Source organism: Carya illinoinensis, chromosome 5 (assembly GCF_018687715.1).
Source record: "Carya illinoinensis cultivar Pawnee chromosome 5, C.illinoinensisPawnee_v1, whole genome shotgun sequence".
NCBI lineage: Eukaryota > Viridiplantae > Streptophyta > Magnoliopsida > Fagales > Juglandaceae > Carya > Carya illinoinensis.
In genome coordinates this window covers 10,348,638-10,373,324 of record NC_056756.1, presented here as the reverse complement: position 1 = coordinate 10,373,324, position 24,687 = coordinate 10,348,638, and the positions used below count along the sequence as shown (strand labels likewise).

At 39.0% G+C, this 24,687-nt stretch overlaps 2 protein-coding genes across 2 annotated transcripts in view; both read left to right on the top strand.

Moving 5' to 3' along the window:
* Positions 1–390: 390 nt before the first annotated feature.
* On the top strand, positions 391–2,848 carry LOC122310868 (pentatricopeptide repeat-containing protein At2g17210). The gene has a single exon (XM_043125090.1). The coding sequence runs from the start codon at positions 586–588 to the stop codon at positions 2,812–2,814; it is 2,229 nt and encodes a 742-aa protein (XP_042981024.1). The 5' UTR covers positions 391–585; the 3' UTR covers positions 2,815–2,848.
* A 140-nt stretch (positions 2,849–2,988) lies between these two features.
* The window catches only part of LOC122310866 (NPC intracellular cholesterol transporter 1-like), a 58,338-nt gene continuing 36,639 nt past the window's right edge, over positions 2,989–24,687 (top strand). Inside the window, exons 1-14 of the mRNA XM_043125088.1 lie at positions 2,989–3,735; positions 4,297–4,373; positions 4,634–4,733; positions 4,878–4,985; positions 6,031–6,147; positions 6,717–6,867; positions 8,172–8,419; positions 8,644–8,835; positions 9,146–9,222; positions 9,339–9,456; positions 10,273–10,356; positions 18,174–18,269; positions 18,458–18,559; positions 19,109–19,177. Of these exons, the coding sequence (XP_042981022.1) occupies positions 3,691–3,735; positions 4,297–4,373; positions 4,634–4,733; positions 4,878–4,985; positions 6,031–6,147; positions 6,717–6,867; positions 8,172–8,419; positions 8,644–8,835; positions 9,146–9,222; positions 9,339–9,456; positions 10,273–10,356; positions 18,174–18,269; positions 18,458–18,559; positions 19,109–19,177 (1,584 nt within the window). The 5' untranslated portion in view covers positions 2,989–3,690. The remainder of the gene's footprint in view (positions 3,736–4,296; positions 4,374–4,633; positions 4,734–4,877; positions 4,986–6,030; positions 6,148–6,716; positions 6,868–8,171; positions 8,420–8,643; positions 8,836–9,145; positions 9,223–9,338; positions 9,457–10,272; positions 10,357–18,173; positions 18,270–18,457; positions 18,560–19,108; positions 19,178–24,687) is intronic.

The window sequence follows — 24,687 nt, the reverse complement described above, 5'->3', positions numbered from 1 at the left end:
TATATTTGCAATATATTATTATATACAATGTAATATAATTCCTATACACACAAAATAAAATTATATAAGCTAAATAAAAATTGAAAATAAAATCAAATATGAAAAAATTGGATGAATGATATTTCCAAGATATTTTGTTGAAAAAAATAAAATAGAGGTGTTTTAAATGATGAACAATAAAATGAATTTGTATTGAAATATAAAAAAAATAAAAAGAAATAAGGGAGTAGATGAAGTATAAATAATAAAAAATTATTTAAAGAATAAACAGTACATATTACTGTATCAATTTATATTTTACAAGATTTTTTTATATAATCGGATGAGAATCATTTTGTAAACAATTCTTTATATATTTTACATTTTTTGTATTATACATGAACGATTAGACCGTTCTTAGTCCTCGAATATCATTGCCTGCCATAGCCATGGGTTAGTTACCATCGTAATGTCCACGCTGTGAAATGAGCTAAAGTTCGGTAGTTCCTGCATAAAGTAGTGGACGTAACGCAAAACTACGTCCTCATGCATGGAATCTAAAAACTCACCAAGTTTTAAGAAAGTATTTGCATTTGCTTCTTGTCAATGCGCTCCCCAACCATTCCGTCGGTATCAAAGGTCCCTAATTGGCTATCAAGAATCGAAGTGTCATCATCCGATGGGAAATGGGAAAAAGTGCTTTCCCAATATCGTGAAATGAAGAACTCCGGCGTTAGAATAGCTGACCCTTCGATTTTCCCTTCCATTCTTAAAGCATGTTCATTCCTCTCCTTTAGTCGTGGAAAGTCCATCCATGCAGGTCTGATTAAGCAGGGCTTTGAATGGTTCACTTCGGTTGGCAACTCCACCTTGGATTTCTACCTGAAATGCGGAGACCTGGGTTCTTCATTGGGCGTGTTTAACCAGCTGAGGAGCAGAGATTCAGTTTCTTGGAACATAATGGTGCATGGGTTTTTAGTTCAGGGATCTTTACAAGAAGGGTTGCAGTGGTTTTTGAATGCAAGGGTTGCTGGGTTTGAGCCTAATACTTCCACCTTGGTGCTTGTTATACAGGCTTGTCAAAGACTTAGAGCTAAACTTGAGATAATGAAAGTACATGGGTACATAATTCAGGCTGGGTTTCTGACCATTGGTTCAGTTCAGAACTCAATGTTGAGTGCGTATGCGGAGGATGACATGGAGAGTGCGCAGAGAATGTTTGACGAAATGTGTGACAAAGATGTTATCTCTTGGAGCGTGATGATTGGTGGTTATGTTAGAAGTGAGGAAGCTGAGATTGGCTTGCAGGTATTTTTGGAGATGGTATCTGAGGTTGGCATTGAGCTTGACGGTATAGTTATGGTGAGTGTCCTTAAAGCCTGCACTAGTTTGGGGGACTGGATTATGGGAACGGTGATTCACGGGTTAGTGATCATTAGAGGTTTTGGGTTTGATCTGTATATTGGGAATTCTTTAATCGATATGTATTCAAAGTGTTATGATGCTGATTCTGCCTTCAAAGTCTTCAATGAGATATCTCAGAGAAACAACGTCTCATGGAATTCTATTTTGTCTGGATTTGTCCTAAATAAGAAGCATTTGGAAGCTCTATCACTGGTTTATTCGATGGTGAAGGAAGGAATCAAGGCAGATGAGGTGACTCTTGTCAATATTCTTCAGGCATGCAAGTTTTTTGTGCAACCATTTATGTGCAAGTCCGTCCACTGTGTAATAATGCGGCGGGGATATGAATCAAATGAACTGGTCCTAAATTCTCTAATTGATGCTTATGCAAAATGCAATCTTGTTGAGCTGGCGTCGGAACTTTTTGATGGGATGGAGAGAAGAGATGTGGTTTCTTGGAGCACCATGATTGCGGGGTTCAACTATTGTGGCAGAACTAATGAAGCAATAGCTGTTTTCCATCAGATGACACTTGCACAAGAGAAGCTCAATGTTGTTACCATCATCAATCTTCTCGAGGCCTGTTCAACTTCAGCTGAACTGAGAAGGTCGAAGTGGGCTCATGGAATTTCAATTCGATGTGGCTTGGACGCACAAGTGGCAGTTGGGACTGCAATTGTCGAGATGTACTCAAAGTGTGGTGCGATAGAAGACTCAAGGAAGGCCTTTGAACAAATTCCCAAAAGGAATGTTGTTACATGGAGCGCCATGATAGCGGCATATGGCATGAATGGTTTTGCACGTGAAGCCTTAGCTTTGCTCACTGAAATGAAACAAGAGGGAGTGGAGCCAAATGCTGTGACAGCTCTTTCGGTGCTATCTGCTTGTAGTCATGGCGGGTTAGTTGAAGAGGGGCTCTATTTCTTCAGTTCGATGGTTCAAGATCACGGGGTTGAGCCTGGGTTGGAACATTATTCATGCATGGTCGACATGTTGGGTCGGGCGGGAAAACTTGATATTGCAATGGATTTAATCAACAAGATTCCTGAAGGTTTTGAGGCTGGTGCAAGTATTTGGGGGGCACTTTTGAGTGCTTGTAGAAGCCATGGGAACGGTGAGATTGGTGCGGGAGCTATCTCTCATCTTCTTGAGCTGGAGCCATGGAATTCTGCAGGTTATTTTCTTGCATCGAACATGTATGCATCAAATGGATTGTGGATGAATGCGGCGAGGATGCGAAGGTTAGTGAAGGAGAGAGAGGTGAGGGTTGTTGCTGGTTACAGCTTGGTTCATGTTAACAACAGGGCATGCAGATTTTTAGCTGGGGAAAGTTCCCACCCACAAGCCGGTGAAATACGTAGTTTAGTTGACCATCTGCATGGTTGTATGAAGATTGATGAGAATTTACCGATCATTGAATGCTGCAGTTAAGGTCTAACAAAGAATTAAGGGCTATTGTCTTTAATGAAGGCTATGCATTAATAAAATTATAGAGCACTGCCCTCTTAAAGAAAGAAAAGAAAAGAAAGGTGTGCAACTTGAATTAAAAAGGAAGGAACATTTAAATAGTCGAATTGAGCAATATCATGTGTCAATATGCCTGCAAATAATCTCTGCATTCCATTGACACCGACCAAAGAAACACATCCGGTTTGATGTCAAGGGTAAAAGAAGGTGGTGCTGAAATTTAGTTGTTGAGTCGACATCAATTTCTCACGGCAAGTGTGACGTATCATTCATAGATTCTTTTGGTAACGCATGCAAGGAAAGTCATTACCAGATGTGTATTGGGTCGATGCTTGTTTGTGAAGGCGACTATGGAATTGGGAAGCAGCACACTGCCAGTTAGGCGTTTCGAATCGTGTTCATTAAGGCGACAGTACGTTTAAGACATCAGTTTTCACTTTCGGAAAAGCTACAAGTCGTCTTCGGTACACACTATACAAATACTTCAATCAGAAGAATAGAAGAGCACGATGCGTTTTGAGATAACATTAATGTTGCTTGTCGGTTTCTCATTAATCTGCATTAAACAGAGCCTCTTCTCTGTGCGTTTGGACTATCCGTCACTCATTTTCTTCAACACGAAAGCACCCGCAAACCCAGTAAAGCAGTGCTAGTAACCCACCAAAATCTCATTTCCCATTGCTCTTTCCTCCTCTTTAAAGTTTGCTTCTCATGAATCTGGTTGCTATTTCCTCCTCTTTTAGTTTGCTTCTCATGAATTGAACCGTACGAGGACCACCGTTCTGGTTTTCTCAGAAACAACACAATTTGAAAAAAATATATAACAAAAGGAAAAGAGTCATGGTCTCATCTTCAGGTTTGCTCGTTGCTATCGCTCTATTCCGGGTAAGAAATCTTTCTTTTTTTCATTCTTTTTTTGTTTATCATTTATTTTTGGTTATGTTTAATTTTCACGAAGAAAAGAATCTGTCTTTTGGATTTCAAGGGGAGATCTTGAGTTCTTTGAAGTTTGATGGTTTCGCGTTGTCAAACATGGAGTGTTGAATAAAGGATTGGTTCGTTGATTTTTGTTGTGAAATTTTTGTTCACCTGCGGTGGTATAGAGAAACTCTGTTTTACGTTCTTGTTTATTAATTTCGCTAAGAAAAGTGGTCATCCAGGGATATCTAGTTGATCGGAAACACTACAAAATATTTGTTAGTGTGGGTGTATTGGGAGAAAAAAATGAATATCCATTTGTGTGCTTGGATTGTGGGTAATAGTTGAACATGTAGCTTTGCTTCATGACTTCAAACATATTCATTTTTTTGGCGCTGCTGAAAAAGATATTATACATACATACCGTAGCTTTGTTTCTTCCTTATAAAAAAGTTACCTACATGCTGTAGTTTGCCAAAGTTGCGCGCTTTATGCTTGTAATTCAGTGGGTAATTCTTGTTCTTGTAGGTGATTGTTTTCACTTCTTTGCTGAGTGCTGAGAAGACTGATTCGGGGATTCTTTTGGTCTCAGACATAAAATCTGGGTAAGGCAACTTTGCTCCGCTTAACTTATGCAAATGGAACTTACCCATTAAAAAAATATGCAAATGGATTTCAGTTTTGCATTATTGAATGAAATTTTTTTTAAGATGAATGTATTTGGCCCGTTATCTCCTTTATTGATATATTCTTGTTTGCCCACTGAGCAAGGTGTTTATTAATTTCTGTGTTACTTCCAAGTTTTCCCACTTCTCTTTCTTTTACACTTACACTAGGATTAAGATGGCTCTGGTTTGGTGGTCAGGGAAAGGCATGCTAGAGAATACTGTGCAATGTATGATATCTGTGGCAAGCGCAGTGATGGGAAAGTTTTGAACTGTCCTTATGGTTCCCCATCTGTTAAGGTATATGACTCCTAGCTAGTCTACTAGATGCTAACGCGTGCGTCAGGAGTGAAAAATCTCTCTTCCTCTGTTTTCTTTGAAAGTAATTCAACAATATGAATGCACTGTTTTGGTGGGTGTCATAACTCATTATATGCTTTGCAGCCAGATGATTTACTTTCTTCCAAGATTCAAAGCTTGTGTCCAACAATAAGTGGAAATGTTTGTTGTACAGAGTTTCAGTTTGATACATTGAGGGCACAAGTTCAACAGGTAAGACTTCACCACACATACCCATTTACACAAACACACACACACACACACACACACACACAGAGATATATATATATATATATATATATATTTATGACAATAAATTAATTATTAACATTCATTTTAGTTCATTTGTAATTAAAATGATTTTATCCCTTATAATCAATGGCCAACCTGCACTCTTATCTGCTTATTATATGGGAGTGGAAGTTGCGTACTTTTAACTATTGCAAGATATAGGTTAAATTGATCTATCTCATAATATGGCTATCATATAAGGCCTTTTTGTAAATGGATGTATATCTCTTAGATTGAGTTTCTTGCTTGTGCTTTAGGGATGGTCAATCTGTTTGCTTCACTTCTTTCCTCTTAGCTTTAAAGGTTTTACTTTTTATGCTGTCCTCCTAACGTTAAATTTCTGAGTTCATCAATTTCTATTTTAAAATAGATGCAAGTAGATAACACGGTTCAATATATCTGTCTAAAACTTGTGTTATTTAATTTACTTTTTTAGTGTTATTCTTGAAGCTGAGAATGCTTGTTGATTTGTTTGCTTGTTGACAAGGAAAATCTGGTCATTTTGAGAGCATTAAAATCTGGAAGTTTATTGCTGTCCCTACATGGAAAATTTAGAGGGAAAGAAACAGTCAAATCTTTTGTAGGGGCTGAACACTTGAACTTTCATGGATTTGTTCAAATCTTTATTTTTGCTGCATGATTTGACGTCTGCGCTTCCCCTTCTTTTGTGGAATTTGTTGGTCTTTTAAATCAGGTTGTTGGTAAATTAACTTTTTTTTTTTTTTTGAACTCACACTAACTTTTATTAGGTAAATTTCTGGCTTTAGGAATTCTTTGGCATTCTTATCTATTTATTAAAATAATATTTAGTTATCAAAGAAGGTTATTCTTGAAGGAATTTCAGTTAAGCTTGCTTGTCCAAGATCATTGTACATGTTGCGTTTTCTATATAAACCTGCGTTAAAAATAATTTTTCCAAAGGATGGAATTTGTGCACTAAGTAGTTATCATGTATACTTCTTTGCAGGCAATACCATTTCTTGTGGGCTGTCCAGCATGCTTGAGGAACTTTTTGAATCTTTTCTGTGAGCTTTCATGTTCTCCAGATCAGAGTCTATTCATCAATGTTACTTCTACCTCTGAGGTCAGGAATACTGATAAATGCTATCCTGAGCTTGTTTGCAGCAATTTAGGTTTACTAATTGTAGGAAACTTTTATTTTTCCCATAAAATGCTTACGAACATAGTTTATGCTTACATGCCTTAAAAATTCCTTCATATAGTTGCATTTTGTTGTGATGTTTCGAGCATTATACATGGTTTGATGGATTCCCACCCTCCCCTAACCCCAATACCTCTTTGCAAACAACAATCACCTATATAAAAAATAATGGAATGCCTACCGCTTATAAATTCAGTAGCATTTTCCATGCAAGTTCAGTGTGAGACCAAATTTATATTTAATTATGATCGTAGCGCCACCTTTTGATTTTTGGCAAATCACATTCCTTCATAGATGCCATGCAAGTTGACCATGCTGTCTTATGACTCACCAATGCAGGCTGGTGTCAAGCTATCCTGTAATTGTGATGGTTGCCTTTCATAATTTGATATAGTCCTTTTTTTATAAGTATAATTTGATATTTTTTTAATATAGTCTTTATGCAACTTTCGTGCATATCTTTCTCATGGTTCATCACTATTTTGCATCAGGTTAAAGGTAACATGACGGTTGATGGAATTGATTTTTTTGTAACTGATACCTTTGGTGAAGGGCTTTATGACTCCTGCAAGGATGTAAAGTTTGGCACAATGAACACACGGGCCATAGACTTTATTGGTGCTGGTGCTAAAACTTTTAAAGGTGAGATACTAGGGCATGCTTGGTTTCAATATTTTTGAAAAAATTTGGAGAATTTTTGAGATTTGTTGTTCATTGAGTTTTGTGAAAGGAGACAGGAAATTTTGAATAATTTTTTTTAAAATATATTTTGTATTGGGGTTTGTGAAAGTGGATGGTAGAGTTGAAAAGCTGTTTGAATTTAATTTTTTAAAAGTGGTTTTTGTTTGATTTTATGTTTGGGTAATGATTGGATGAAGAGTTGAAATAGTGTATCTTTTGAGATTTTAAGATGTTTGGTTGATTTGATTTTTTTTTTTTTTGCGAAATTTTATAAGGGGAGGTTTGGATAGTGAGTTAAGATGAAAGTTGAATAAAATATTACTATAATATTATTTTTTAATATTATTGTTTTAGGATTTGAAAAAGTTGAATTTTTTATTATATTTTGTGTGGGAATTTGGGAAAGTTGTAATGAAGATGGGATGAGTTGGGGGGACTTTTGTATCCAAACCGGACCTAAAACTTTTGCAATAATCTCCTAACCAAACAGGGCATAGGATTTGGAGGGTTTATCAGCATGCAATGAACACAGTCGCAATCTGATTGTTTTTGTCTGTTATATGTTTTTTTCAGTCCCTATTAGATACAATGAGTTTGCGATGATATTTGTTTAGACATAATTGGGTTGGGCTATTATTAATCAGTAAGGGTGATTACCTAACTTCATCTGGCCTGTTGTCCTGAGGCAGAGTTGGAGAGTATAGATCTTTGGGTTAGGGCTACAATTAGTTTAAAAGACTAATCTGTAACTATGGGTTTTTTAACAACTCTGTGAGGGGTCATGGGTGGGGTTTCAACTATTGCTTTAAACCAGGGATATTAATCCGTAACAAGCCTTATTTTTATTTATTTTTTTTGCTGTTTAAGGTTACAAAATTATGAACATGGTATACTTGATAATCTACCCACCTGTGTGGACCATCTGAATCTTGTGCAGTTACTTCAACAATTGTAGGGAACACGAGTCCATTTACATATAGATAAAGCATCAAGAACTCAGCCCATGACTACCCAACTATATCTTAATACCAACTTCCTTATCAAACTTAAATAAAACCTTTGCATCCTTATTACTTGAATGAAGGTGTCCATTAGGGAGCTCCAATTTTCCATTTTTGTGTGTATGCTTGAAACTGAATTCAAGTTGCTGGTGCTTATCTTATGGCCAAGTGATGTGTACAAATTAGAGTGTGCATCCCTGATGCACTTTGTTATTATATACTTGCTCCAGTTTTAATGCATTTATTTGCAATGATTTTTTCCAGAATGGTTTGCATTTATTGGTCAGAAAGCAGCCCCGGGTTTTCCTGGTTCACCTTATGCCATTAATTTTAAGTCAAGTGTTCCTGAATTGTCTGCTATGGAGATAATGAATGTGTCTGTATTAGCATGTGATGACACTTCACTGGGTTGCTCTTGTGGTGATTGCCCTTTATCACCCGCGTGCTCCAGTTCAGAACCTCCTTCTCCACACAAAAAAGATTCCTGCTCGTTTAGAATTGGATCGCTTAAGGTAGATGCAACAAAGATTGGTTCATTTTCTTTGACTTTTTTGTTTCTCTCTTTCTATTTGTTCATAGGACGTTGAGATTTTGTATTTTTAATGACTAAATAATGAATGAAGTACCAATTTTGATGATTAGATAATGAATGAAAGACCCAACTCATAGGTAATGAATTTTATGCAAATACAGCCTTCTAATGCATTGCATCGACTTGATTTGATGATGCTTGCAGGTCACCTGTGTTGAACTTTCTTTAGTGATCCTGTATATCATTTTAGTCTCTGCTTTTCTTGGATGGGGTTTGTTTAATCAGACAAGAGAAAGGAGGAGGCATGCACCAACAACGGAACCATTGTTGAATGTCGCAGATGATGGTGAAATTAATATTATTGACCTACAGAAGAATGGGAAGCTTGCTCCAAAGGTAGATTTTAATTAATATTTCTGTATATCTTAAGATCCAATGGTTTTATGATCTTCTTTCTATTTGCATTGCTTTTATGTTCAGTATTATATTTTATGTAGTGTTTCAGCTTCACCAATCATGCACCTTGAAAAAGGAATCCATTACCTGACCTCAGTCAATTAAGAGTGAAGGGAGAAAAGGGTTATTCTAGTTGCAATGGAATTGACTTTGATGTGTGATTACATTCCTTTTAGCAATCATATTGAGGATTCTTAGATTCAACTTGTGATTTTGTTCTTTACATTGCGTAATACAACATGATCATCAGGTGCAAGGGATGGTCTCTCAAGCATCACATGATGTGCAAATTTCTGTCATTCAAGGGTATATGTCGAGCTTTTACAGGTCAGCAGCTCTACATTCTCTAGCATATGTAGTCTGTGTTCTGTGGTCAGAAGCTCTACTATTGCTTATAGCATGAATAATAAGACCACTGAATCATTTTTTTTTGTTGTTTCCAGGAGATATGGAATTTGGGTTGCTAGAAATCCCACTCTTGTGCTCTGTTCCTCATTGGCAGTTGTTCTTCTGCTTTGCTTAGGTCTAATGCGTTTCAGGGTGGAGACCCAGCCAGAGAAGGTATCTGATTGTCATCTCAATTATTCCATAGAACACAGAAGGGATGCTTATTTGTGACGCCAACTCTTTTGAAACTGGGGTCTATTTAATGTGTGTTTCAATTGGTTAATTAGGATAAAATATAGCCTCTAGCATAAAAGCCTCAAGTCTTCATTTCTTGGGAGATGTAGAAGAAGGTTTAAGTCCAATACTTGAGATTGTAGGTGTAGGGATGTTTCTACGCTTACTATGTTTCTAGTCCATGTTCTGCGTGTCATATTCTGTCAGGGCCTGTTCCATGATCTTTTTGTTACAATCAATTGTATATTCATTTGAGCTTGGCCTTGCTCTAGTCTCTTTAGAGATTGTTGCTTCCCTAATATTTCAACAATGGACCATTTACTTATGTATGTATCCACAGTGTTGGTCCTTACTAACTAGGCTGATTTGTATGCTAACCACCAATATATTGTAAGATTATTATTAGTCATGACATGAACGTTTGCTTATGAATTACTGACAATTATCCAGAAGGACACGAGGATGGTGTATTTGCAAATATTAGTAAGTAGGGAGCTATCCATTTATGTTTGGTCAGTCTTCTGGGTCTATACCTTGGGACTTTGTGATCATATTGATGGCATGCATGATTTGGTTCCCCAGAGAAATAAATCTTGATTGAACGTATGTTTGCCAATGATGGTTCTATTCTTATAACATGAAGATTTAGGAACCACGTTTCTTAGCTGTCGTTTTAGCTAATGATTTATTTTCAGAATTTGGTCAGGATTGAACTTTTTGTGTGTAATTTTGAACAAAAGTTTCTGCACACTGCAGTTGTGGGTCGGCCCTGGAAGTAAGGCAGCAGAAGAGAAACAATTTTTCGACAGTCACCTTGCCCCCTTTTACAGAATTGAACAGGTCTTAGCATTGTTATCGTGCTTACTTTCTTTATCCATGACCTTTTGCGATTTCTTATGACATACTTGCTAATCTAATGTGTATTCTTACTCATTTATTTTAAACACAGAAAATATTTTTTACCCAGTTCTCATTTATGTAAATTTTATTGAGAATAAAGTAGACAAAGGTCCGAGTATACGGGATATATACAAGAGCGTCGCTTATATATACGAGTTTAGTGATACAAGGAAGTCATGAAAATACATTCCATTAAAATCAATTACAATCGACCAATGGAACAAGGTATTGAAAAATAAACTTTTGAGTGCTTCCTTTGACCGCTCTTGATCTTCAACACTTCATGCATTTCTCTCCCTCCAAATACACCGCCATAGACAAATTGGTACCGTTTTCCACACTTTTACGATCTGAGGGTTACCCCAGATGCCTTGCCACGAAGCTAGGAGGTCGATTACCCTTTTTGGCATCACCCAAGCTAATCCCACCTGAGCAAAGAAATCATTCCACAGGGTTGTAGCAATCTCACAATGAATTAATAGATGATCTATGGATTCTCTACTCTTTTTGGACATACAACACCAATCCATGAATATGATGTGGTATTTTCGTAGATTGTCTATTGTGAGGATCTTCCCTAATGAGGCTGTCCACACAAGGAAATTTGCCTTCATGGGTGCTTTTGTCTTCCAAAAACTCTTCCATGGGAATGACATTGTATTATGCATGATCATGGCATGATAGTAGGAGTGAATTGTGAACTTCCCTTTCTTAGAAGGGTGCCAAAAGATCGTCTTCAGCTCCCCCTCTTTATACGGGTAGAGTACACTAGATCATAGAACTTTGAGAAAGCTTCAACTTCCCATGTGAAATAATTAAGAGGTCTGCAATTGAGGCTTCTTGCATTCTTGGTAAGCCATAGAATTCTGGGTAAGCTTCCTTGAGTGTTGTACGCTACACCTTACATCATGCCAAAATATGATTTTGGACCCATCACCCACCTCAAAATGGATATTTCTTGAATATGTGTCCGATCCTCTTATGTGTTTCCCCAAACCAACCCTATATGTCCCATTTACCTCATTTGAACACCATCCTCCCCATGGTTTACCATACTTTGATTCTATGACAACCCTCCATAATGCTCCTCATTCATTGTGGTATCTCCATAGCCATTTACCAAGCAAGACTTTGTTAAAAGATAGAAAGTGCCGGATTCCCAATCCTCCTTCCGAGATAGGGGAGCACGCTGTGGCCCATTTTACCAGGTGGAATTTAAATTCCTCATTCATTCCCCCCCCCCCCCCTCTCTCTCTCCCCCCCTTCTCTCTTCCCAAAAACAAGAAATCCTGTTGAAGTTTCTCCATGCGAAGAGCCATCTTTGTGGGAAGCAGAAATAGTGATAGGAAATAGGTTGGCAAGTTGGATGGGGCACTTTTGATTAAAGTGGCCCGACCACCTTTGGATAGATACATCCTCTTCCAATTAGCCGATTTTCGCTCCATTTTTTCTAGTATTTCATCCCAAATAGATTTTGATTTGAACAGGGCACCCAAAGGAAGACCCAAATATTTTATCGGCAGCTGGGATATCTTGCATTCCAAATTGTTATCAATGCTCTCCACATTTGGAACGTTCCCCACTGGGACTTCTTTTGATTTAGCCAAGTTCAGCTTCAACCCTGAAACAACTTCAAAGCATAAAAGGAGTGCCCTCAAAGCTTAGATTTGATCATGACTAGTGCCAATTTGTGTATTTTGCTAATTTGTATTTGGAAAAACATCTATTTTGGTTCCTGAAGTTTACAAAAATTCCATTTTGGTTCCTAACATTTAAAACATGGCTTTTATCAAGTTCATGATATATTTATATAATGTGCAAATTACACCTTTTGCCCTCAAACTACTTCCTATTTTCGCTTTTCACCCTACACCACAAAATGGTTTGACTTGCACCCTAAACTTCCAATAGTTTTCATTCATCTTAATTGTCTCATATTAGCCGAGAGTGAAAATTGAAAAATATAGGTATTTTAGGATTCAAATTGAAACCTTTTGTAGTTTAGGGGATAGATAAAAATAGGTGGTAGTTTGTGGGTGAAAATGTGGTTACCTTTCAAATACTTCAAGGGCTTGATCGTGAATTTTGGATGTTTGTAACCAAATTGGGACTTTCTGTAAACTTTTTGCACTGTCTTTTGGTGGGTACCTAGTGAGTGTCTGAATTACAAGGACGTAGGGCCAGTTTAGGATTACTGTGGGTCATATAGGTTTTAATTGTAGAGCTTTTGTTAAAAAGTTTTACGATGGAAAAACTGTTCGTTGTTTAGTAAACATGTCTAAAGTACTTTTGTCACGGTTGTTATCAGCATCTCCCGTAATCTCTGTAGGAGCTATTCAACAAAAACTTCAGTTTGGTGCTTTTTCAAAAAGTGGGGTTTGTTAGCGTGATATGCTCTGTATTTCCTTATTTAGATTTAGACACTTGTATATATTTATTTACGTAGAATCTGTACAGAAGGCTAGTTTCCATACATAGACAGATTTCATTTACTGTAATCTAGGCTTAATTCTAGCCGTGTATATTGCACTTTGGTGCCTTTATAATGATAAGAAATCCTCACAATGAGGTATTCAAGCCATTTTGACATGGTATCAAGAGCAGGTTACTAGTCTTACATTTTTTTTCCTTCGGGCAATTTTTTTTGGTGTTCTCGGCAGCATCTGTGCTGTCTTTCGGTGCTGGACTGGTGGTTCGGTCCTCTCTGGGTGGTTTTTTGGCTGTGGGTTTCGTGTGTTCTGGTGTTTCGGTCCTCTCTGTGTGATTTTCGGTGCAGTCTGGTTGTGGGTTACGGGTTTTCCTGTGGCTTTCAGCAGTCTTTTGCGTGGCTCTGGTTCCAGACTTCTAATCGGCACTTTCTGTTGCCCTTTACGTTGCTGGTTTGTGTTTTTCTGCTGCCTCTTTCCATTTCGGCTTCGTGGCTTTCAGCACTCTCTTGCGTGACTCTGGTTCCAGACTTCTATTTCGGCTTGTGTTTTTCTGGTTTGTGTTTGCGTGACTCTGGTTTGCGTTTGCGTGACTCTGGTTTGTGTTTTTCTGCCGCCTCTTTCCATTTCGGCTTCGTGGATTGGGTATCGGCAGCAGCACTTGTCATTTTTTTTGGTCTCGGCAGCAGCTTTCGGCAGCCTCTTTATTCCCTTTGGATTGTCGGCAGTTTTTTTTTTTTTTGGTTTGTCAGGTATTATTTTTTTAATTCGGCGTTGCTTATTTTTTACGGGCCTCATGTCTTCCGAGTCTTTTACCGTAAAATTCACGGGTAAAAATTATTCTGCATGGGAATTTCAATTCCGTTTATTTGTTATGGGAAAGGAGTTATGGGATCATATTGATGGGAGTAATCTGGCTCCTACTGAGCTTCCTAAATTAGCTCAGTGGCAGATCAAAGATGCTAGGGTGATGACATGGATTTTAGCATCGGTTGATCCTCTCATTGTTCTCAATTTGAGGCCTTATAAAACTGCTAAATCTATGTGGGAATATTTGAAAAAGGTGTATAATCAGGACCATACGGCTCGACGGTCTCAGTTAGAGTATGAAATTGCCAATTACACTCAGGGCAATCTCTCCATTCAGGATTATTTTTCTGGATTTAATAATCTTTGGGGAGAATTTACTGACATAATTTATGCCACGGTACCAGAAGAGTCTCTCTCTGTTGTGCAGGAAATTCATGAGCAAAGCAAGCGCGATCAATTTTTAATGAAGTTACGTCCTGAATTTGAGGTCACTCGCTCTAATTTGATGAATCGTGCTCCTGTGCCGTCTTTGGATATTTGTTTTGGGGAATTACTTCGTGAGGAGCAGCGACTTGCCACCCAGGCTACTTATCAGCACGACACAATGATACCCACTGCTGTTGCTTATGCTGCTCACGGAAAAGGCAAGGGACGAGACATGCGGACTGTTCAATGTTTCAGTTGCAAAGAATACGGACATATTGCTAATAATTGTGCACGAAAATCTTGCAACTACTGTAAGAAGCCTGGACATATTATCAAAGATTGTCCTACACGTCCCCAAAATCGCCAGGCTCATGCTTATCAGGCTACGGTGGGTTCCGCTTCTTCTACTCCTATTAATGACTCATCTACTCTTACCACTGAGAAGGTTCAGCAAATGATTCTTTCAGCTTTTTCAGCCTTAGGGCTGCAAGGTAACGGTTCCCTTTCTCCCTCATGGCTTGTTGATTCGGGTGCATCTAATCACATGACTAGTTCTTCTGATACACTTAGCAATATTCGGCCTTATACTGGATCGACACACATTCAGATTGCTAACGGTAGTCAGTTACCTATTCATGCTATTGGGGATATGGATTCCACTGTTCGAGATGTTTTTGTATCTCCTCAGCTTTCTACTAGTCTTATTTCAGTGGGTCAACTAGTTGATAACAACTGTGATGTTCGTTTTTCTCGTGATGGTTGTCTTGTGCAGGATCAGGTGTCGGGCAAGATACTCGCGAGGGGGCCTAAAGTTGGACGTTTATTTCCTTTACATTTTTCCATTCCTGATGTCCTTTCATTTGCTTGTAACACTGTGAACAATAAGTGTGAAGTATGGCACAAACGGTTAGGTCATCCTAATTCCGTTATTTTATCTCATATCATAAACTCTGGTTTGTTGGGCAATAAAGATCAATTTTCTTCTCTCTCTTTTGATTGTTCCACTTGTAAATTAGGCAAAAGTAAGTCTCTTGCTTTTCCTTCTCATAGTACTCCTGCTGAACGTTGTTTTGATTTGATTCATAGTGATGTGTGGGGCATTTCTCCCGTTATCTCTCATGCAAATTATAAATACTTTGTTACGTTCATTGATGATTATACAAAGTATACTTGGATTTATTTTCTTCGCTCAAAATCTGAGGTCTTCTCTGTCTTTCAACAATTTACTGCTTATGTTGAAACTCAGTTTTCTTCTGGCATTAAAATTTTGCGGTCTGATTCGGGTGGTGAGTACATGTCTCGTGAGTTTCATGATTTTCTTAATCAAAAAGGCATTGTTTCTCAACGTTCTTGTCCGTATACACCTCAACAAAATGGTGTTGCTGAACGGAAAAATAGACATTTGTTGGATGTCGTTCGTACGTTACTACTCCAATCCTCTGTTCCCCCTCAATTCTGGGTCGAAGCCTTATCTACGGCAGTTTATTTAATTAATAGATTACCATCCAGTGTTTTGAATTTTGAAAGTCCTTATTTTCGTTTGTATCATCGACATCCTACCTATCTTGATATGCATACTTTTGGTTGTGTCTGCTTTGTTCATTTGCCTTCTCATGAACGACATAAGTTATCTGCTCAATCTGTTCGATGCGCTTTTATGGGTTATAGTGCTTCTCACAAAGGCTATGTTTGCTTTGATTCATGCTCTAACAGATTTCGTATTTCTCGTCATGTTGTGTTCTTTGAGAATCAGTCCTTCTTTCCTTCTTCTGTTGAGTCTTTACCTGAGATACATGCTTTGCCTAATTTTGATGATCCGGTTTCTGTTCCTGATCGTTTCAAATCTGGACTTGTATATGAAAGACGACGTCCTCCTTTGCCCCTTCCTGAGCCTGGTCCGCCATCTGAGCCTGTTCAGCATGCATCCTCTACGGGTGATCTGCCTCCTACCATAGTTCCTCGCCGTTCGACCAGAGTATCTCGCCCACCCGACCGGTATGGTTTCTCTCATACCTCTCTTCATGCTACCTTGTCCTCCATTCCCATCCCGTCAGGTTACTCTGAGGCAGCTAAACATGATTGTTGGCGGGCGGCGATGGCTGAGGAACTCCAGGCTCTTCAGGCTAATCATACATGGGATGTTGTTCCTTGTCCTGCTCAGGTGAAAGCCATTGGTTGTAAATGGGTTTATTCCATCAAGCTGCGTTCTGATGGGACTCTGGATCGGTATAAGGCCCGGTTGGTTGCACTTGGTAATCGGCAAGAATATGGGGTGGACTATGAGGAGACTTTTGCTCCGGTTGCTAAGATGACTACAGTTAGGACCATTCTCTCGGTTGCTGCCTCTCAAGGCTGGCCTCTTCATCAGATGGATGTCAAAAATGCTTTTCTTCATGGTGATCTCAAAGAAGAAATCTACATGACCCTTCCTGCTGGTTTGTCCTCCTCTTCCTCCTCGGATGTCTGTAAATTGAAAAGATCGTTGTATGGGCTGAAGCAGGCTCCCCGAGCGTGGTTTGACAAATTTCGCTCCACTTTGCTTCAGTTTTCTTTTAAGCAGAGTGCCTATGATTCTTCTTTATTTTTCTGCAAGACATCTCTTGGCATTGTTCTTCTTCTGGTTTATGTTGATGATATTGTTATTACTGGGACAGACTCTGCTCTGATCACCCGATTGCAGCATCATCTCCAAGCATCCTTTCATATGAAGGATCTTGGTCCTCTTACTTACTTCTTGGGATTGGAAGTCCATACTGATCCTTCTGGCATTTTTTTGAATCAGCATAAATACACTCAGGATCTTATTACTTTGGCTGGTCTTCAGGATACTTCTTCTGTGGATACTCCTCTGGAAGTAAACACGAAGTATCGTCGGGAAGAGGGTGATCTACTCTCTGACCCCACCCTATATCGACAGTTAGTGGGGAGTCTGAATTATTTGACTATTACTCGCCCTGATATTTCCTTTGCTGTTCAGCAAGTGAGTCAGTTCATGCAGGCTCCACGCCATCTCCACTTGGCTGCTGTTCGTCGTATTATTCGATATCTTCGAGGTTCCCCTAGTCGTGGCCTGTTCTTTCCTACTGGCACTCCTCTTCGTCTTGTGGCTTACAGTGATGCTGATTGGGCAGGTTGTCCTGATACGCGCCGATCTGTTACAGGTTGGTGCATGTTTCTTGGTGACTCCTTACTCTCTTGGAAGAGTAAGAAACATGATCGTGTTTCCAAATCTTCTACCGAGTCTGAATACCGTGCAATGTCTGCTGCTTGTTCTGAGATTCTCTGGCTTCGGGGTCTTCTTGCTGAAATTGGTTGTGTTCAGTCCTCTCCTACCCCTCTCCATGCTGACAATACCAGTGCCATTCAGATTGCTGCCAATCCTGTGTTTCATGAACGTACCAAACATATTGAGGTGGATTGTCATTTCATTCGGGAAATCTTGGACTCTCGTATAATTACACTTCCTCATGTTTCTACTAATCTCCAGATCGCCGATGTGTTTACAAAGGCTATGACACGACAGCGTCATCAGTTTCTTGTCAGCAAATTGATGCTTCTTGACCGCCCAGCATCAATTTGAGGGGGGATGTTAGCGTGATATGCTCTGTATTTCCTTATTTAGATTTAGACACTTGTATATATTTATTTACGTAGAATCTGTACAGAAGGCTAGTTTCCATACATAGACAGATTTCATTTACTGTAATCTAGGCTTAATTCTAGCCGTGTATATTGCACTTTGGTGCCTTTATAATGATAAGAAATCCTCACAATGAGGTATTCAAGCCATTTTGACAGGGTTTTGGCTTTTTTTAATGATTAAAGCACTTTTTATAAATTTACCAAACATACAATTTTCTTCAGAACAGCTTTTAACTTGTTAAAAGTACTTTTCAAGCTCAAACTTAAAGCCAAACAGGTACATAGTCAATAGAAAATAGCATTATAGTTAACTAATGAACTTTGACTTGACTTGAGTTTCTTGTGTGGACCATGAATATTCTTCCTCTTGCAATATAAATGGATGCGAACTGTTGTTATTTTCTTTGAATACTTGACATGCAATTGGTGTTTGACATTATGTGTATGTTTCAGCTCATAATAGCGACGATGCCTGATCCACAGCATGGCAAGTCGCCTAGCATTGTCACCGAGGATAATATTCAGTTACTCTTTGAAGTTCAAAAGAAGGTAATTGATTTGGTTCTACTTTTCAATGAGAATCTATATATGTGAAATCTGAGTTGATTTATATTGCATCGTCCCCCCTTCCCCCTTCCCCCCCCCCCCAAAAAAAAAAGAAAAAGAAAAGAAAAGGTTCTTATCTGTTTTGTACAGTGTAGATGATAACCTCTTTGTTCATTGCTTTATTTTGACAGGTTGATGGAATCTCTGCCAACTATTCAGGTTCAGTGGTGTCTCTAAGTGACATTTGCTTGAAGCCTCTTGGCCAGGACTGTGCCACTCAAAGTATTCTGCAGGTCTCCTCATGTTCTCTTTGCATGTATAGTGTTTTGCATGTGGAATGCCTATGCATATATGTAACCCCCAGGAGTTGGCTCAAGTGTTAAAGGCCTTAGTCTTGGTGGTATGCTCCCTCCAAGGTCCAAGGTTCGAATTCCACTGGGTGCAATCAATCTCTAGGGGCCATTGGATTGGGGATTTTTTCCTTGAATTACCCGATGTGCACTTGCGAAAAACTCCTTTCCCCTTGTCTTAGTCTGCCAATAAAATATATATATATATATATATATTTATGTCCATGATACATTTTGGTTTCTTTTCATTTTTTCCTAAGATACTGACTTTGTAAAGTGTTTTAAGTAGATATGGCCACCTGTATACTTGGGCTATGCCTAATTGTGAGGATCAATAAATTTTTTTACCTATCTCCAAAAAAAAAAAAAAAAAAGTAGATATGGCCATTTCATATTGTTTACTTTTCAACCATTACTCTTTTTTTCCTCTCATTTTGCTTACCCCTTTTTTTTTTTTTTTTTTTTTTTTTTTTTTTTTTTTTTTCTGGATAGTATTATAAAATGGATCCTGATAACTACGACGGTTTTGGTGGAGTACAGCATGTGGAGTATTGCTTTCAGGTAACATAGCTACCTTTGTTTTATAATTATATCACATAACTATTTGAGATTTTAAAAGCTTTTTGTCTGTTGACGCTGGATTTATTTGAGTGGTTACATGTTCTATCAAGGAATTGTAAGTTTTTACTTTTTGGGATGGGAACTAAATGGCCCATGTCATTGGAAATCATTGAGTAATTTTGTGGCCTTATGTTGGGCTGGATTTGTGAGGACGAGAGGAAGAAAAAAGATGATGAATTTTTTTTTTTTGATAGGTAAAAGAGATTTTATTGATCCACGTAAAAAGGCAAGACCCTGTACAGTATAGAGGGAGTATACAAGAAAAAGCCTAGTTACAAAACTAAGTGCTATTAATAGTAGCATAAAAGTCATTGAGACTTGCTCCATTTAGTTCAATAGAAGAAGCCCAAAGTAGTAAAGTATGAAAGAAAAAAGCCTTGAAACCCTCTAGAGAGCATTCCTTGTTCTCAAAGCATCGTCCATTTCTTTCGGTTCATTTGCACCACATTAAACATAGAGGTACCATCTTCCATACAGCTGCAATCTCGCGATTGCCCCTTATTCCTCGCCAACAAGACAGTATATCGATCACTCTCCTAGGCATAGTCCATGTGATACCAAGCCTCGAGAAAATTTCATGCCACAATACATTGACTGCTTCACAGTGGAGAAGAAGGTGGTCCACAGATTCACTATTATGTTTGCACAATTAACACCAATCCATAATGTATAGTCTCCGTTTTCTTAAGTTGTCTATGGTCAGTATTTTACCATGAGAAGCTAGCCAGCCAAAGAAAGCAACCTTGGGAGGGGCATTGCTCCTCCAAATGCTCTTCCAAGGAAGAGCATTAGGGGAGTGAGTCGACAAGGCCTTGTAGTATGAACGAACTGAAAATTTCTTTTCCAGCATAATCTGTCCTCCCCTCTTGCCCTTTGTTTCAGCGCATATAACATTCTATAAAATTCAGTGATGTCTCCCACCTCCAAATCCTGGATAGCTCTAATGAACCTCAAAGACCAATGAATGACATCCGTAGTACTGCACATATTATCAGCCACCAAGGAGCCCTGATCAGACGCAATCCTATAAAGAGAAGGAAATGCGTTTTTCAGGGCGACATCCCCACACCAATTGTTGTGCCAAAACCTGATTCGCGTGCCCCTTTCCACCACAAAACTGCAGTTACTTAGAAAATCATCCCAAACATTCCGGATAAGTTTCCAAACTCCCACTCCATAAGCCCCTCTTACTTCCTTAGTGCACCAACCTCCCTGGACACTCCCATATTTGACCTCTAGGATCTTCCTCCAGAGAGCGTCTCTTTCAAGATGATAACGCCATAACCATTTTCCGAGGAAAGCCTTGTTGAAAATTCTCAAATTTCTAAAGCCCAAACCTCCGCAAGACAAGGGGGCGCATACTTTATCCCATTTGATCAAATGAAATTTTTTTTCATTCTCTAATCCTTCCTATAAGAAATCATGGAAAATCTTCTCCAGTCTATATGCCACCCTTGTAGGAATAGGGAAAAGAGAAAGGAAGTATGTTGGGAGATTAGATAACGTACTCTTAATGAGTGTAGTTCTCCCCCCCTTAGACAAGTAAATTCTTTTCTACCTTGCCAGTTTGCCTTCAATTTTTTCAAAGATCCCTTCCCACATTATCTTGGATTTATGAGGGGCTCCCAAGGGGAGTCCAAGATACTTCGTAGGCAAGGATGAGATCTTTCAGCCCAATGTGTTAGCCACCTCATCCGGGTCACAAAAGATCAAGGTATCGTTGGCTAAAAGCAGATGGGAGACTATCAAGCTTTCTTGCGAAGAACCGCTAACTGAGAAACCTGAGATGAAGCCTCCACCCATCGCCCCTTCCAGCATTCTGCTTAGCACATCCATGAATAGAATAAATAGAAGTGGGGAGATTGATCCCCTTGCCTCAATCCTCATGAACTGTTGAAGAAGCCTTCAGGAGTGCCATTGACCAATACTGAGAATCTGGCTGTTGTGATACATTGCTTTATCCACTGGCACCATCTTTCCCCAAAGCTGTACCGACCAAGGATATGTAGCAAGAAGTCTCAGTTCACATGATCCACTACCTTTTCCATATCCAATTTACACAAGATGCCTGGAATGCCATATCTGACTCTACTCTCCAGGTATTCATTGGCGATAAGAACCGAGTCTAAAATTTGCCTTCCTTTCACAAAAGCATTTTGAGATTTCAAGATGATCTTCCCCATGACTTCACTCAACCGCTTCGCTAAAACTTTGGATATGATCTTGTAAACCCCACTTATCAAGCTTATGGGGCGGAAATCAGTCACTTCAACCGACCTCGCCCTTTTTGGAATAAGAGCGATGAATGAAACATTAAGACTCTTCTCAAATTTCATAAAAGCATGAAATTCGATAAAAACCTTCATTAGATCCTCTTTGACAATGTCCCAACAAGTGTGGAAAAAAGCCATTGGAAAGCCATCTGGCCTTGGGACTTTATCTTTGTTCATACCTTTTAGGACACCAAGCATCTCGTCTTCATCAAAAGGCCTCTACAGCCAAGTCGCACTTGTGTGGTCGATGGAGTCAAAGACTAGCCTGTCTACCTTGGGTCTCCAAAGGTACTGCTCTGTCAAAAACTTGTCATGAAAGTGAACAATGTGAATCTTAATAGCATCTCTATCCAGTAAGACCCTTCCTTCCTTGTGTAGAACATCTATGGCGTTGTTTCTTCAATGAGAGTTGGCAACTCTATGAAAAAAATTTGTATTCCTATCCCCTTCCTTCAACCAAAGGGCCCATGATTTTTGCCTCTACGAGATCTCCTCCATAAGAGTAATTTTCTCCAGCTCAGCACCAACAGTCATTTTTCTTGCCTTATCATCCTCCGACAATACCCTTTCTGCCTCTTTCTCATCAAGTATTTGCAGCTCCATAAACAGTTTGTTCCGCTGGTCGTTGATGTTCCCAAATGCTTCCAAGTTCCATTTTTTTAGATCCTTCTTCAAGACTTTTAGTTTCCCCGCTAAAACAAAACTAGGAGTGCCGATGAGCTGGTATGAGGCCCACCAAGTTCTGACTTTCTCAACAAAACCATCCACCTTCAGCCACATGTTTTCGAACTTGAAGTATCTCCTTCCCTCATGAAGGCCCCCACAATCTAGTAAAAGGGGAAAGTGATATGAGCAAAGCTGGGGAAGCCGTTTTTGGCATAAGGTGGGAAAGTGATCCTCCCAAGAAGAAGAAACAACAAACCTGTCCAACCTTGACCTTGCCCTTCTGTTTGACCAGGTGAAGTCTCCCCCCGCCAAAGGGAGATCTACCAGGTCTAAATCAAACAAGAGGGTGGAGAAATCAGCCGTGGCTGAGCCTGTACTAGAAACCTCCGACTGCTCGCTTAGAAACCGAGTGATGTTGAAATCACCTCCGTGTACCACGGAATATCCCACCAATTGCAAAGGCCAGCTATCTCATCCCAGAGGTGTTTTCTGCTACTATCTTCGTTTGGCCCGTAGACACCTGCAAAGCCCCAACAAAACCCATTGTCCACGTTCGTGAAAGAACAAGCTACTGAAAATTCCCCCACGTATTCCTCTACAAGGTTAACTGCTCTCTTATCCCACATTACCAGTATACCCCTTGAAGCACCCTTAGAATCGAGAGGTTCATCCTGAATAAGAGCAATTCCACAAGCTTCTAATGATGTGCCTATCAATAAGTTTAAGTTTCGTTTCCTAAAAACAAATGACATCTGCCTTCCATTCCCGTAATAAGTTTTTTATTGTGAGGTGCTTGTTTAGGTCATTCAGGCCACGAACATTCCAAGTAAGAATTTTTGGCTTCATGGATTGCTAAGATTCACCTTATCCTTAAGTCTCTCCCTGCTTGCACTACCCTCCCATGTTTCATAATTTATTGAGCATGCCAATCTCTTAAGTTCCCTGTCCTTTTTAACTACAGATCTAGCAAGAGCCGGCTGACCTGCTTGAATTGCGATGATTAGTGCTTGCATCTGATCCTCAAATCCCACGCAAGTCATACCCAAGCAGTGGCTCATGTTGTTGATCTAATTGTCAGCCTATCCCTTGTTAATTTTTACGAGGAAAGTTTAGCATATATGGAATCACTCACTATGAAAAGTGAAAAAGCCAATACATAAGATGAGTTGGTGTTGTGGAATTATACTCTTTTTGGTGGAAAAGTTACTCAATGCACTATTTTTTTTAAAAGTAGTTACTAATACACTATTTGTTGAAGAATAAGATTCGTGACTTGGATGCTATTGTTGTTGAAAAATGAAAAATACTCTCTTGCTAAGATTCGGTTATGAGAAGAAATATTATCAATTAGAATGCACCAAGGTTTCTATCCTAAGGGCGGGGGAGGCCTAGCCAATTTTTTCCCTGGTTTTAAAGGACAATGCCCTTGCAGGGTTAAGGAGGTTTTGAAAGTGAAAAATCTCTCTCTCTCTCTCTCTCTCTCTCTCTCTCTCTCTCTCTCTCTTGATGTGAATAGATAAGGCATACATGCAAATAAACTTGAATCCCATGGTGAGTAGAAGCTCACTAAAGCCCGTACTTATCAAAAAAGAAAAAGGATGCTTGCTAAAGCCCATTTGACCTGAAATTAACCCTGGAAGTATTTAGTTTCTTACAATCTTTGGTGTACATTTCATTGGCTGATCATTTGTTTCTCCATGTTGCTCTTCCAGTCTTCAGTATCCACATTTACTCCCACTTATCAGAAAAAGAGAATCAGATTTTCTCCGAGAAATTTATTGGATTTGGACTACTTGGTTTCTTCTATTTTTGATAGGTAAAATTAGGTTTTATAGAATGAAGTAAATGGGCATAGCCCAAGTATACGATTGAGAACACCTAGTTACAAGTTAGGAGCTAGAAAGTGATACATAAATGTCATGAAATCTGGACTACTTGGTTTCTTTGATGGCATATTGATTTTTTTATGAGTTAAAAAAATTTATTAATACGAATGAAATGGGCAATGCCCATGTACACGGAGTATAAATTCTAGGAACCTGAAAAAGAAACAAGAAAATCATAAACACTAGTTCCATTGAGCACAATGGGAGAAAACCAAAGCAATAAGGATGGGGTATTCCAAATACTAGATGTTTCTAGTCTGGCTTTTCTCTCTCATCAAGTTTTCTCTCCGTACACATGTAAGATGGAGGTAATACTCCGGTGATCTGCATTGAAAACATTTTTAGAGTTTCATCTGTTGAGTTTTCAGAGTTGGTCTATTAGGATGGGGTATTCCAAATACTTGTTGATTGAAACAAAGGTGTTTGTTTTAGTTGTGAAGGGCCCCAATATCTTGTGTAATTTTTTTTTATAAGTAAGAATTAAGTGGAGATAAAAAATGTGTTGTCTACCTCATTGGCAACTAAAGTCCCTGTGGTGAGCCAGGGTGAGGGGAAGGGGAAGGAGACGACAGGCAGTTTAGAATGTATGTAGAGGTGGCTATGGGTGGCGGTGAAGAAATAAGGG